Below are 14,510 nucleotides of genomic sequence, written 5' to 3' on the forward strand. Positions count from 1 at the left end.
ATTTGATTACATTACCCCCTAATTAAACATAAAAATTATTTCCACTAAAAACCAAAATAAGGGCTATGGCTCCATGAATTATTCTAACTTATTAATTAAAGTAAAAGATATATAAAAAATCTATAAATTAATGGCTAACTTTCTTTTTAAATAGTTATTTTAAAAAAAAAAAAAGAATGAGAGCTCTCAAGGATAAGCAAAATACTTCCTCTCTATTATTAATTGAGTGTTTTGATGATAATTTAAAAGTATAATTAAGTATGTTAGTTTTAAAAGAATAAGACAAAATGTTAATAAAAAAATGAATAATAAAATTGAAAATTTCATAGACAGTGTTGTATCCGTCTCGTTAGCCCATTACCGTGGAGCATAAAGTCCCAGCCCAAGCCCAAGCCCATCTGACCTCTACCGTATATCGTTCGTTTCTCGATCCGTCCCAAAACCCTATCTTTGCTTCTCCTCCGCGTGCTCCTTCGACCCAAACCCTAGCCATACGTTCTCTCCTCATGGCGGATTCCGGAGTGGAGATGGCGGCCGCTGGAGAAGTAGAAGAAGAGATTAAGACCTCGGGGGAAGAGGAACCGATGCAAGTCAATGAATCTGATGCTGCGGCGGACGAGATCGTAGCTGCCGCCGGAAACCACAAGCGAAAGCATGAGGATCTGGAGCCCTCTGACGACGCTGAAGACGCACCGGCCAAGAAACAGGAGGTCTCAACCGAGACCCTCGCCGTAGCTGACGTCGAGACAAGATCCGGCAACGGAGAGGTCACTGAGGATGCCTCGGTGGAAGATTCTGGTAACCGTGTGTTTTTTCTATGCTTTTTTGGACTTTTGGTTAATGGCTCCTTTTCTTTGCGATGTGTCTCACTGATACGCTCGTTGATGAGCAGATGAGGTAAAAGCGGACCTTGTAGAAAACGCTGACCAAAATCTAGAAGTGTCTGAGGTTGGTGAAGTGAAAACTGATGACCAGGTTGAACAACAACTTGCTGGAACCGATGGCTTGGGTATTAATTCTTTTTTCCTCTTTTGTAGTTTTTCTGATTGTTCATGATTTTATGTGGCTTTATTTATTTTCTTGTTTATGAATCTCTTTGGCCCTTAGTCGGTTAGTCCCTTCCTTGTTGGCGTCACTATTGTATATAAGTTATCTATGAATCGTTTTAGTCTTGTTCCGCATTCTTTTTCAATGTGAGAATGAGTTGCTTTTGAATGCTTTTAGCTTGTCTTGTCTTGAAATAAATAAATAGTGTAAATCAGTAATACATGTTAGTGTTCCAGTGCCTGTTGAGACTGACAAAGAGATAAAAGAATCAGAAACACAAACGGATGAAAATGGTAATATTCCTTCTGAAAAAGATCCCGAGAGCTTCGCATCACCTCCAATAGATTCAGAAGTTGTATCTCATAAAATTGAAATTCCCAACAACAAGGTATTTCACGTCTATTACTTTTTATAATTGTAATTTTAAATTTTTTCTCCTAGCCATCAGATATGTTCCTACTAAAGTTATTTATTTCATTATTTTTAATGTCGCTGGAATCTGGATTATTTTATGCAAATGCTTCTTGTGTGTTATGTCAATATTCTTAACTGCATTCTTTTCGATGTTCTAAGATCATTTTCTCTTTTACTGCATCCATTTAATGGATGTTCATCCAATATGAGATCAGGTGTGTCCTTGTTTTGCATATTTTTCCCTCATCATATTCCCTTGTACTAGTATTTTATATGGTGCAGATCGTTGATATGCATAACTATGTCATGTTGCTTGTTCTATTTCCTGCCAAAAGAGATTAATTGACCAAAAATATGTTCACAAGGAATTGTTCAAAGGATAGCATTTTGCTTTGCATTTTTAACAGTAACCATGCAATTCTACGGGCATTCACCAAAAAATGCAAGATTTACTGTGCCATTTGAAACTATCTAGTGACTTCTTTATCTGCTTTCTGTGTTTCATTAATGATCTTAGGAGGTGATTGGGCTTAATTTTTTAGTATTAAAATGAACTTTTGAATATTCTCTTCGCACGACCATATTCCTTTTAAGCTAATTGCTTTTATGGAAGACCTAGTGGAAAGTTGTGAGGCTTCTGATTCTGGTTTATTACACGTAGCAACAAGGGACACAATGTTTCTGGGATGTGTACATCATGTTAAAAATCTAATGTGCATATATTGATGGGAATGTGATGTGGTGTGGCATAAGTCTCCTTTGCTTTTGTTTTCCATATTAAGGCTTAGCTAATAAGCTAATATAGTATAGGACCGGCGTATATATTTTTGTTCATCTGTAGTGGTTTGCAAACTCCGCCCATGACAAACCATTCATGGCCGGTCCTAAACCTAGATAAAGGAGGGTTGCGTTAGGTTGTTATAACTATGACAAATATTCAATGAATTGATCCATTAAACTATTGTGCTAATGCTAGGTTATTTCCCGGAAGGAACGCGTTGCAGGGTCCAACTGTAACGTCTTGGCAAGGACCATTACATCTCCAGAACTAGGGTGTAGTGCTAAATATACAAGAGTTCGCATTGCAGGGTCTGACTGTAACGTACTAGCAAGGACCATTACATCTCTAGGAGAACTTGGATGTAGTGTTAAATAGGCAAGAATTCTCATACCATAGGTTGAATAAGAACAAATATGATAGGAAAACTAATAATCTAAGATTTGGGGCAGGGAACATAAGAACCCTAAATCAATAGAGGTAGTAGATACGATGATTAGGAGAAGAATTAGTATTTTGTGGGTACAAGAGACAAAATGGATAGGCGAGAAGGCAAAGATGATAGAGAACTTGAGTTTTAAGTTAGGGTACACAGAAAAGAATAAAGCAAGAAGTGGAGTGAGTATTATTGTAGATAGTTCGTTAAAGGATGAAGTTGTAGGAGTAGTTAGAAAAGGGGATAGAATTATAGCTCTTAAGATAATAGTGACGAAAGAAACTATGAATATAATTAGTATATATACAGCACGCGTAGGATTAGATGAAGCTACCAAATCAAGATTTTAGAACGACTTAGATGAAATATTACAAAACATTCTGTCAAATGAAATGATCTTAATAGGAGGCGTTCTAAATGGACATGTCGGAGTGAAAATGAGAAATATGAGAGGATAGATGGGGTTATGGGTTTGAAACGAGAAATGAGGAAAGGAAAATTATATTAGATTTTGTAATCGTATATAATCGTATATTAGCTAATATGCTTTTTAAGAAAAGAGAAGAATATTTAGTCACGTTCAAAAGTGGGAATAATAAATCGCAAATTGACTTTCTTATGGTTAGGAAGAAGGATAGAATGATTTGTAAAGATTGCAAGGTCATCCCTAGAAAGTTTAATTTCCCAACATAGGTATAGGTTAGTAGTGTTGCATATACACCTCAAACATAGTATCAATAGACAGAAAATATACGACTCCTAAAGTTAAGTGATGGAAGTTAAAGGATGTGAAGCAAAATATATTTAAGTAGAAAGTAGGAGTACAAACATTAGGTTTGGTTGTTTTGTTGTTGTAGTGGTTTGCAAGGCAATGAGTTCCCTTACATTCCCGTCAAGTTAATATACCAGATAAGATGAGTCATTAAATTGTAGTTTTTGACATAGAAAATAAATGAGTTCCTCCCATTTTCCAATTTGAGGTTTGTATTCATTCTAGTCACAGTTTCTGAGTTGATGAGGTGACATGTACAGGTTGGAGTTCTTATTGGGAAAGCTGGTGAGACAATAAGGTACCTTCAGTTCAACTCGGGAGCTAAAATTCAGATAACCAGAGATGCTGAAGCTGATCCAAATTCTACAACTCGTTCCGTGGAATTAATAGGGGCCTTTGAAAGCATTAACAAGGCAGAAAAACTCATAAAAGATGTTATTGCTGAGGTTTATTTTTTGTTTGCATCTTATCTTCATGACAATTTTAGTTTCAGTTTCCAACTGTTTTGAGTTACATACTAATTTTTTTCTATACCTTTTTCTTCTTAGGCTGATGCTGGTGGTTCACCATCCCTGGTGGCTAGAGGTTTTGGAACTTTACAATCTGGTGGAGAACAATTTGAAATTAAAGTAGCGAATGAGAAGGTATATGTTATGTGTAGTTACTTATTTTATTGTTATGGTTTCTTTATTAGTTTGTTCTATTTCTGTACAGGTTGGGTTAATCATAGGCAAGGGTGGAGAGACTATTAAAAATTTACAGACCAGATCTGGCGCTCGCATACAGGTAAAGATCATTCAGAAGAAAATTCTCTTGAACTTTATAGTTTTTTTTTTCTGTTGCTGATACACTGATTGATAAGTACTTGTTCTTTGTTTCTATTCAAATGTTAGTTGATACCACAACATCTTCCTGAGGGTGATCCTTCAAAGGAAAGAATTGTTCGAATAACTGGAGATAAAAGACAAATTGAATCTGCTAAAGAAATGATCAAGGATGTAATGAATCAGGTCAGTTCTTCAGCACTATATCTTTTTTGCTTGATAAACTAGCCTACTTGTAAGTCAATTATATTGCATATTTTATTGGCTTCATTCTCCAAGTCAGATTGGTGATGGTGTTATTCCTTTCATCTATATTTCCTCCATTCCAATATTATATTTGCATTTGGCTTCAAATAGAGTAAATGTTGAGTGCCTGAAGCCTTGGCATGATTTCTTCCTCTACTGGCTTAGAAGTTGTTTTTTGTAGCATGCTTACTTAAGTTTTCAGTTTTTTAATGAGGTTGATGGAAAAGTTCATTGAAGCAGAGTTGCCTTCTGAGTGCTTTAGGGTATGTATTGATCCTGCTAAGTTTTCTCTGAAGGAATTGGAATCTAATGATGACAATTCTACAATAAAAACAGAAATGAGAAAGACAAGCTGCTAGTGATAAAGTCAAAAGTCTGTCTTGTGATCGTGGATTGCATCAGTTTTATGATGTTTCATCTTGATTACCTATATCTGTAAACCATATATTACTGATAATCCAAGCTGAAGTTTTGATTTATTAGATATTTGTAAATGTGAAAATTTGGCAGATTTAAAGTTTTAGATGGTATGAAATCATACCCTCAACATAGGATTCTTGCTGTTATAATTATCAGACACAAGATTACTCCAAATTTCTTGTAGATGGATACGGTATATAGAGACTTGAACCACTCCCATGTCTCTCCCTCTCTTTCATTTGTGGTGTATTCTATTCTTATATTTTTTCTATGAGCACCACTGGACCCTATCTGGGTTTATATTTACTAGAAACAAATGAAGAATGCAACATGATGCAAAAGGGATATGCATTAAACTACTCTAGTTCACTCATAATCATCTACAAATGAAATTACAATTTATAAGTAATGTACTATCTTCTAGAATTATAAATGCTTAATTAGAAATAGAATATTAGAAGTAGGAATCTTCTAAAACTAGGTAAAAGCTTGATTAAAATCAATGTAAGTGTTCCAGTTCACATGTTCTCATTCAGGTTAATTGTTGATCCAGTCATTATTCATTATTATAGCTTAGTGTAGCATGCATATCTTGTTAACTTTTTAAGGGGAAATTGTCATGTTGGATGTATTTATAAACTGTGCATTTGTTCAAGGGAGCCACTGTATAACCATGGTTAGAAGCTGAGCCTTGTATAGGTTCATGATTGTATTATACTAGTGTTCAGTTAGGTTGGTTTATGTACTGACTGTCAAATTACTTCTTTTTAGCTAATGATGATACAAGGAACTTTTTGCAATTTTGACATGTCATCATTCTTTTAATGATTCAGCTATACATGTGATTGCGGTAACTCTAGGTGTATTGAGTCAATTTCTTCTGAACACTTATTTTAGCTACAATTCATGTATTCCTAATTATGGTTGGTATCAATGAGTTTTATGCTTTGCCATATTTAAGTGTGCAACTTATTAATTAAAATATTAATATCCAACTTGATGCATTGGTTTTTTATAGTGTTGAATTACTCACTTTTGTTCACATGGTTTGTGGCTGTTTCTCAGATTTTGGAACATTATCTTCATTCTTTAGTAACCCTCTCTCTTTAGGTTTATACTAATTAAGTGTTGTCCTGTACAAAAATGTCCATGCTAGTAACAGAATTGAGCCCATGGAATTCTATTCAAATCTGTGAAGTAAAATTGAATTTTCTTCCTTGTCATGGACTATCTTTAGGAACTTCATATATCCTGAGTTTTAGGCCCAAGATTTATGCAGAACCTTTGTATGGTGACCGAAGAATATTATTACCTCGTAGTACCTTTGATAATTTAGAAGGTGCTATTATATTCCATGTAAACATCTCTGCTTGTTTAGAACAACTACCCTTTTTTGGTGACTGAAACCAATACTCTAATCGATCATTTTGAGAATGAGAGTTTTTGTCGAAGAAGTCTGACAACACTTGACATGATCAATGTAAAGCCTGCTTGCTGCCAATTTCAGCGGTTTAATTGTGTTGAAGATGCAAATTTGGAATTGGTTGGCTTTCATAATGCAGATTTCAGTATGCTTTTCAATTGAGGTCTACAGTGCTTTCTTGGTGTAGCAAAAAACTCCATTCCTCAATCTCGCCCACTGAAGAGGTATAGATTGTCCTTGTTGCTATCAAAGAATTTTCATAGTTGGTAAGACTGCTGGACTTGAGATCAAATTCATATTGCAGAAGCATCATGTCAGTGTTATTTAGTACCATGGAATATGGATGATCCAACATGCCTTAAAAAATATAAAATTCTTCTAAAATCATTACTCATGATTGCATGGTACATATGATGGTTAGCTTTTGATGAATATAGATGTATGAATTTATCACTTCAAAAAAAATTCACGCTAGTATTGACATGATTCATGGGAAACTTGATTGTAATATGCTATTTTTGCTTGACTTTCCTTTCTATTTCCAAATGTAGACCTAATGAAAGTCGTGCATATTATTTCTGTAAGTTAAATATGAAAATGTGGTCCTTCAGATAGCAATTATTCTTGAGTATTTTCCTCCATAGATGTCTCTAAATTGAAACATTCCAAGGGTCTTTGTTTTTGAAATTTCTAATTGAAAATCCCATCACAGGATTTCATCTTTGAAAGTGAGATTTGTTAATGCTATTGTTGAATAAAAAAGATGCATGAAATTAGCTAAACACTGTATTTGAACAAATGTAGAGTCAAAAAGGATTTGACAGTACTTATTACCAGTTCTTCCTCCTATATATATATTTCCATATCCCAAAATATCTGAGGTTATTATCATTACAAAATTTGTCGTGTAAGAAAATTAAGTTATTGTTTGCACATTTAGTTGAGCCAGTCAATTCTATTGATGGTTAGTTGATAAAACCTAGGATTGATATCCACGTGGCACTTGAAATTTTACTAGTCTGGAATGAATGCGAACAGAAATCTTCAAATTACACATGATATTGTTTAACTTGTTTCATTGAATCGTTCTTTAGCAGTTCTTTCGGAGCTGTATTTTCTCCACCTGATTATGAGTTGGACCTTAGAGGTTTAAGGTATTGCCTCAGCTTACTGGCTGGCTCATGCTCATTATACAGTTTCATTGATGTGGTTGTCTTTCCTGTATTCTACATCAGAAATTAGATAACCATTTTTAACAGGGTACCTTGTTGGATACTAGATGTATCAAGGATCCTTGTTGCTACAAAAGGAAATTGTTTATGAAATTTTGTTCTTGTGCACACATCAACCTTGGACGTTATGAACTATTGCCATCCTTCTAACAGCAAGTCAAAATTAATTTCTAGCCTGCAGCAATTTTCATGAGTGCATATATGCTTACATTGTGAATCATGTCTCAATATCTTTAAAAATGAAACAGGTTGGGCTTTAGCGGGATCTTTTGGTATATAATAGGAATTATGATTGCTTCTCACTTATAAATTCATTGTTTATATTTTAATTTGAACATGGCCTCTTATGACTTCTCAGATTGCGTGTGTTCTAACTTAGAAGTTTAATTGTAAACTGCCGACTGAAAGATATTTCAGAATGTGCTGACTGAATATGCTATGCCATCTGAATTGCTTCTATATTATTGATTCTATGCATATTTTGAATGCTATTGGACTCTTCAATGTTAAATATGCTTGCAAATATTTATTTGTTATTGAATTTTGTTCATTTGTCTGCTAAGCTGTGTAGCTTAAGTTGTCTTAGTCATGGATTTTCAGTTCTTTACGATTGTTTTTAAAAAATATATAATTTGTTCGATATGCCAGAACATTCTCCTAACAGATCTCTTATATTATGTTGATTGCTTAATATCGATTCAAATTATTATCTTTGCTGTACTTTATAGGCTACCTTGTTAGTGCTTATGTTTTGGCACTTCCATAATATGTTCCTTTGACAACGTTGGCAAATATAGTGTGTTGCAAATAAGGCCTATGAATTTTTATTTTTTGATTTTTATTTTAACTGGTGTTTAATCTCAACAGACACCTAGGGCATCACATCTCTCTAGTCACAGCCAACAAAACTACCGGGCTCGTGGGTCAAACTTACAGCCCCACTGGACAGCTCGAGCAACTTCCCCAGCACAACGTGGAGGTCATGATTACCAGCAACGAGGTTCATATCCACCTCAATCTGCACATTATCCCCAACCTTATGGTGGCTACTCACAACAGTCTGCTCCACGAGGTGGATTTGGCAATGCTGGTTGGGATCAGAGATCATCTGCGCCTGCCCATAATGCTCCAACTAGTGTGTATGACTATTATGGGAATGGTGGCCCGCCATCTGGAGCTCAAGCTTCTATGGCCAACCCCATGTCTGGTCCATCTCCAGCGCCTATGAACTATGGGCAATCACAACCTCCAAATTATGGACATTCTGCTCCCTATGGACAGCCTGCTCCCATGCAACAGAACTATAATCAGAGTTACAATGACCCCAGATACGATAGTCAAGCACCAAATCAGCAGTTCTATAGCCAGCAGTCAATGGGCCCACAACCAAATGCCTATGGCCAAGGAACTACGCATACAGGCTACAGTCAGCAACCACCGTATAACAAGGCAGCTTATGGTGCATCCCAAGAGGGGCCTTATGGTGTTCCACATCAAGAGGGACCGCCATCTTATGGTGTTCCACCGCGAGCAAGTCAACCTGGAGATCCAACATACCAGGGTTATGGGCCGCCATCTTATGGATCTGGTGCTCAGCAATATCCTTACGGTTCCAATGCAGCTTCTCAACCGGCACCTGCTTATAATCAGACTTATGGGCCTGCATCTGGAGCTACTGATGGATACGCCCAACCGCCACAGGCAGTTTATACTCAGCAGGGGGGACAAGCTCCTGGCTATGGACAAGCGGGACAGCAAGCATCTGCATACTCTCAGCCAACTTCCCAGCCTTCTGCTTATGGGCAGTACCCCACACCCCAACAAGGCTATGCTGACCCTTCCTCAGGCAATACAAATTATGGATATCATGGTGGCCCTGCTCAAGCAGCTTATGGTAATAACATCCCAGCATCGGGTTATGCCAGTGCTCCTGCTGCCGGTAGTCAACCTGGTTATGCTCAGCAGCCATCAAATCCTTCTGGTTATTATGACCAGACTATGGCTCCTCAGGCTGGATATGCAGCCAATCCAAATACCGCACCAGGCTATGCAAATCCTAAGAGCGTCTCCCCTCAACCTGGATATGGTGGTCAGTATGATTCTGCTCAATATGCTCATCACTGATGAAATTATACTGATTGTTGCTAGAACTTTTAGTATATTCGAAAGATGTGGTTTGTAGCTGTGGACATTTCGGTTGGGCGGCTGAAGCCTCTTACTGTACTATCTAATGTTTTCGATGTCATTTTGACTGCAATGAGTACTCAGTATGGAGACATCACTAGTTAAGTTGGACATGTACCCTATCTTCTATCTTATGTATCGTTTTACTCAATTGAATTCTTTTGTTTTCGCTGCGGACAAAATGTGGCTATTTACATCCCAAGTTTTAGACGAGTAGATTTTTATACGGTACCTTTGTGACACTTAGGAGAGGAGGAAAGAACAGCTTAAGAGTTCTCGTTCCTCAATACGATGATGGAGAACTCTAAATCCATTTTGGTTTCATATCTCCTGAGTTGAATATGGTCGCATTTGAGCTTAGTTGTCAACTGCAACTCGAAACTTGTTATTTTTTATCGAAGGTTATTTACATGCCAACTAGATGGTTTCTACCTGCTTTAACCATATTATGTTTGATGATACTTTCCAAAATGATAAATCTCAAATTATAATCCACACATAATAATTTCTCATAGCTCACATATCTTTCAAGTCTTCAACTTTTTGCATCATCCCTGATGTTCTTGCTCGGTCAAACACTCTTACCTCTTGGTCTTTTTGATCTCTTAATCAAAGCCTTGCCTCCAGATCTTTAACGTCTTGCACGAGGACTTTTGTCTTAAGCAACTCATTACAATTCATTGAGCCACTTGATCGTGTATTACTTGCACCATCAATTTTACCAATTTATTAATATTTATTTAAAAAATATTTTTTAAAAAATTTAATTTAGATTTTTTAAAATTATTTAATAATATTTTAGTGATATAATGGCGTAGTTCATTATAAATTAACTCCTTAAAAATTTTCAATGTAGGAATATTGTACCTTTCTATAGTCTATTTTTCAACTTATTTTCTTAAATCTTATACCTTTAAAACATTAAACTTATTAATCTAACTTTTTTACTTTTTGATTTTATTCTATCTTTTATTAGGCTATTTGACTTGCATAATATATAAAATAATAAATTTGTCAAACTATACAAACTATTCAATAATAAAATTATATATATAATGAAAATGATGAACATATAAAATTAATTAAAAGATATAAATCATCATACTAAAATATAATAATATTAATGTTAGATTAAAAAATTCATTGATATAAAAAAAATACTCAATATTTAGTATAATATTATTTTTAATCTACTTTAACGCTCGAGTTTTTAAGAAGTTTAAACATTAGTTGATGATTGAACAAATATTACAAAAATAATAACAGAAATATAAAGTAGAAAATTTTAATACCGAAGGAACTAACAAATTATATGGTTTAATTTTTTTATATCGTTAGTGGATAGACAGACAACTTAAATAAATGCATGAATTTTTAAATTTTAATTTTGCATATTTATAAATTTTTAAATATTTTTTAAAATATAAAATATAAATTATAATCTTGAACTAACCTTGAATCAAATTTTAACCGGCATTTTCAAACCGTAAATCGTAACCATTAATATTAAGAATCGAGATTTTATCAAATCACAATTTTGAACCGTGATCGGATGTTTTGGAATGCTATGAAAAGAGTGATCGGGTGCCTTGGAATGCTAAGAAAAGAGAAATATATATATATCATATTGGAGCTGCCACTGAAATCTTCAAGGCAACAGGGGGAGTAGGAGGTCAAATCACTACCCATGTAAATAGTTGAGCACAAACAAATGATAACATGAATTCAATCAATCCAACTTCACAGAAGATCAACTCCAAAAATTGAAGTTTCAATACGAAGATCATCTCAGTCCTCTTGGAGCACGAAGTGATGATAAGAGATAGTGAATAAGAGATAGTGATTCTGTCTGGAAGTTAAGTCAAATGAAAGCCGGTAAAGGTGGCGTTAGTGTTGACGGAGCGACGATTTTGACATAGATGTATATATGCGTTGGAAATCTAGACCCTCACAGGGAACCAAAAGCTTGTGATAACGGAACCGGTGGTACTTGAATCTTGCACACACTCAGCTAAGTACACGGAGCGTTAGATACCAAAAATTATGGAAGAGATCTCTGGCACAGGCCCTCCGACACTCAAGTCATGTCCTTTTTCCGGCAAAGCAGTATATGAAGGGAGGAAAAAAGAACTGCTAAAGATGCGTGCAAATATGCGCATACCTGACCAATGAAAAGGATCTTCCTTTTTATATAATTCTGCTTGTCTTTTGAGTCTGCACTCTGTCAGAGAATGTTGGGTGAGGGAGGATGTCCGGTAGCCTCTTATTGGTAGGAGGAAGGTTCCCCTATTAGTGTATGGTGGAATACTGGAATATTTCCTGACTCACAACAATTATTTTCTGACAGAAGGTTACGATTCTCTGATACTATTGTCGCTTAGTGTTATTCGTCCTACCCAGGTTTAACCATAGACAGCCTAAAATGATTGCTCAAATGTGGTGCAAGGACTGAGCCTTGATGCCCTTGCCCGTGTGCAGTCGACCATGGGCAATCAAGGGACTACGCCTGATGAAGAGAATGAGGTGTGCAAAATCGGTCAGGAATCATCACCGGTTGTGATCGAGGACTAAGCCTGCATGACCAAACCGGTGCAGAGCTGGTCGTGGATTGTTTGGTATATGTGTCAGGGTTATATGTAGAGACAGAGTTGGGATAACCTAAGCAGTAGGTAGCCGACCGGGAATTAGTCAAAAACCCCGACCCGGGGCTCAACCATGAGGACCCGACCTATCTGTGACCGATCGGGAATTATACGGAGGATGAAGTGGGAAAGTTGAACCGCCACTTTCCCTTGACTGTTGACTGTCACGTACTCTTGACCATTGACTTTCTGGTATTATCGGACCCCTCATTTACGCACCGTATCAAATAGGATAAGCTCTCATGTAACGAGAATTGAAACTCACACATAGAGCATTGCATATGTTCGTGGTATTTGAACTATTTGTGATGTTGGATCGTCCGTCAAGATTCATCCGTACTTTCAAATTTATGTTAATGGGTGATGAAAATTTTCATAAGACCAGACAATCATCTCTATAGATTATATAAAAAACAATCATCTCAAAGGTAAAAGTGAGCATCAACCTATGTTACAAAAGAGTTGGATATATTGTCCGACATGAAGGAATTAATGGCTTTCTATCTACTGATTGATTGTACCCAATGGAAAATATACGATGACAACTCTTATGAACATACAACTCAAATCATATATATAGTGGTGCCGAGCTTATTGCTCTACAATGGCTTTCATACAACCTAATATTCATTAATATTCCTCCTCTTTTTTTGGAAGTTTGTGTGTATCGAACTATTATTTGTTTTCTAATAAAAGGTCAAATTACGAGGAAAATAAGTACTATCAACTTAAGCTTTGAGATTTAAAATTGAGATAAATATATTCATCATGTGTCAATCATTATTATAAGAGTTAGTAGTTATTTATAATTTATCTCTTTCGTATTAGTTCTGTGATTTCAAAAACTCTCTATGAGATGATTTGGAGATAATAATTGATCATAAAAATATGAATTTACAAGAAAATCAGATTTTTTTTTTTTTTTTTTAAAATAGAGCTAAAGTCAATATAACTCATCCGACGATTCTATTCAATTGAATTTTGACTAAAAAAAGGGTCGGACCTGCTTTGTCACCCTAAAAGCTATAGGAAAAAAAATTGTTAAAACATCGAATTTGGAACAATTGATTAAGTTTTCCGTCAAACGTTAAAATAAATTAGAAAGCACATAAGTTCAGTATCCCATAATTGCATGTTCCATTTAAAAGAAATTTTTTTATAAATATATCATAATTGTAAATCCAATTACAAATAACTAGATGGCAATTTTATACCCTTTCACTACACCATAATCTTGAGGTAATCCTAAAAGCTATCAAAGTATGCATCAACTGTTTGGCATATGCTCCTAGTTTACTTTCCGCTAAACTAATTTTCTTACCGTGGCGCCTTTAGAAAATGAACAACATCAAATCAATTTTTGGAGATCATTTCTTGTTATTTTTTTTTACCGGCGTGGAAAGTTCATCCATCTTATATCCAATTTATATCAATTAATCCTAAAGTGACAGACCCTACATAATTTTCCATCAAATCAATTTCTTAAAGCACTTATTACTCATCAATTCAATATTTTTAAAGTAATCTTCTATTAAAAAAAATTCATCTATATATTATCCAACTTAAAACTCAATTCTATCTAACATTTTTTTAAAAATAACTTACTACTGTACTATTGCAGGGAGTGAAAAATTCAATTTCATTCATAAATCATGTAATCAAACTTGAATTGTAGAGCCTCTTAACCATCAAAACAACCTCTCAAGTAAATAGGATTAAAGTATCGTTTGAGTGATCTATTCTTATAAATAATACAATTTGTTTATTAAAGTAATTTTGACTTTTCAATTTCAATCACAAACAAGTCCAATGGAGATTATAAAAACAGACAGATTCATTTTTATCGTATATAATTTGGTTGAATTGAGCAGGAATTTTACCATTCTGTCATAATAGCTTTGTAGTTAAATTCACCTAAACAAATATCAAAAATGACCTTGATTCTGTTGTAGCAAATGTACCTGCATGACTTTGAGGACAAGTACCGAAGAGTTTGAATCTTCAAGCATCTCCAGGCACAGTTAATTCTCCTTCCAAGCTACACAAGTTAGTCGATGAAATTCATAGAGAAATAGATTCAACGACCCAAAAC

The 14,510-nt window shown here is 35.1% G+C and overlaps 1 protein-coding gene across 1 annotated transcript; it reads left to right on the top strand.

The window, feature by feature from the left end:
• The first annotated feature begins 432 nt into the window (after positions 1 to 432).
• LOC122006895 (far upstream element-binding protein 3-like) lies at positions 433 to 9,927 on the top strand. Its single transcript, XM_042562582.1, has 8 exons — positions 433 to 798; positions 893 to 1,009; positions 1,284 to 1,435; positions 3,708 to 3,893; positions 3,996 to 4,091; positions 4,162 to 4,233; positions 4,341 to 4,457; positions 8,460 to 9,927. The coding sequence occupies exons 1-8, from the start codon at positions 507 to 509 to the stop codon at positions 9,714 to 9,716; spliced, it is 2,289 nt and encodes a 762-aa protein (XP_042418516.1). The 5' UTR covers positions 433 to 506; the 3' UTR covers positions 9,717 to 9,927.
• The last annotated feature ends 4,583 nt before the right edge of the window (positions 9,928 to 14,510 follow it).

The sequence above is a fragment of the Zingiber officinale genome, chromosome 7B, assembly GCF_018446385.1.
Source record: "Zingiber officinale cultivar Zhangliang chromosome 7B, Zo_v1.1, whole genome shotgun sequence".
In the NCBI taxonomy this organism is placed as follows: domain Eukaryota; kingdom Viridiplantae; phylum Streptophyta; class Magnoliopsida; order Zingiberales; family Zingiberaceae; genus Zingiber; species Zingiber officinale.

Bases quoted from the DNA above. Each gene is read 5' to 3' on its own strand.
- LOC122006895 (XM_042562582.1), top strand. From the start codon at position 507: ATGGCGGATTCCGGAGTGGAGATGGCGGCCGCTGGAGAAGTAGAAGAA. The intron at 799-892 runs GTAACCGTGTGT...GTTGATGAGCAG, and splicing joins TGCCTCGGTGGAAGATTCTG to ATGAGGTAAAAGCGGACCTT. The intron at 4,092-4,161 runs GTATATGTTATG...ATTTCTGTACAG, and splicing joins TTAAAGTAGCGAATGAGAAG to GTTGGGTTAATCATAGGCAA.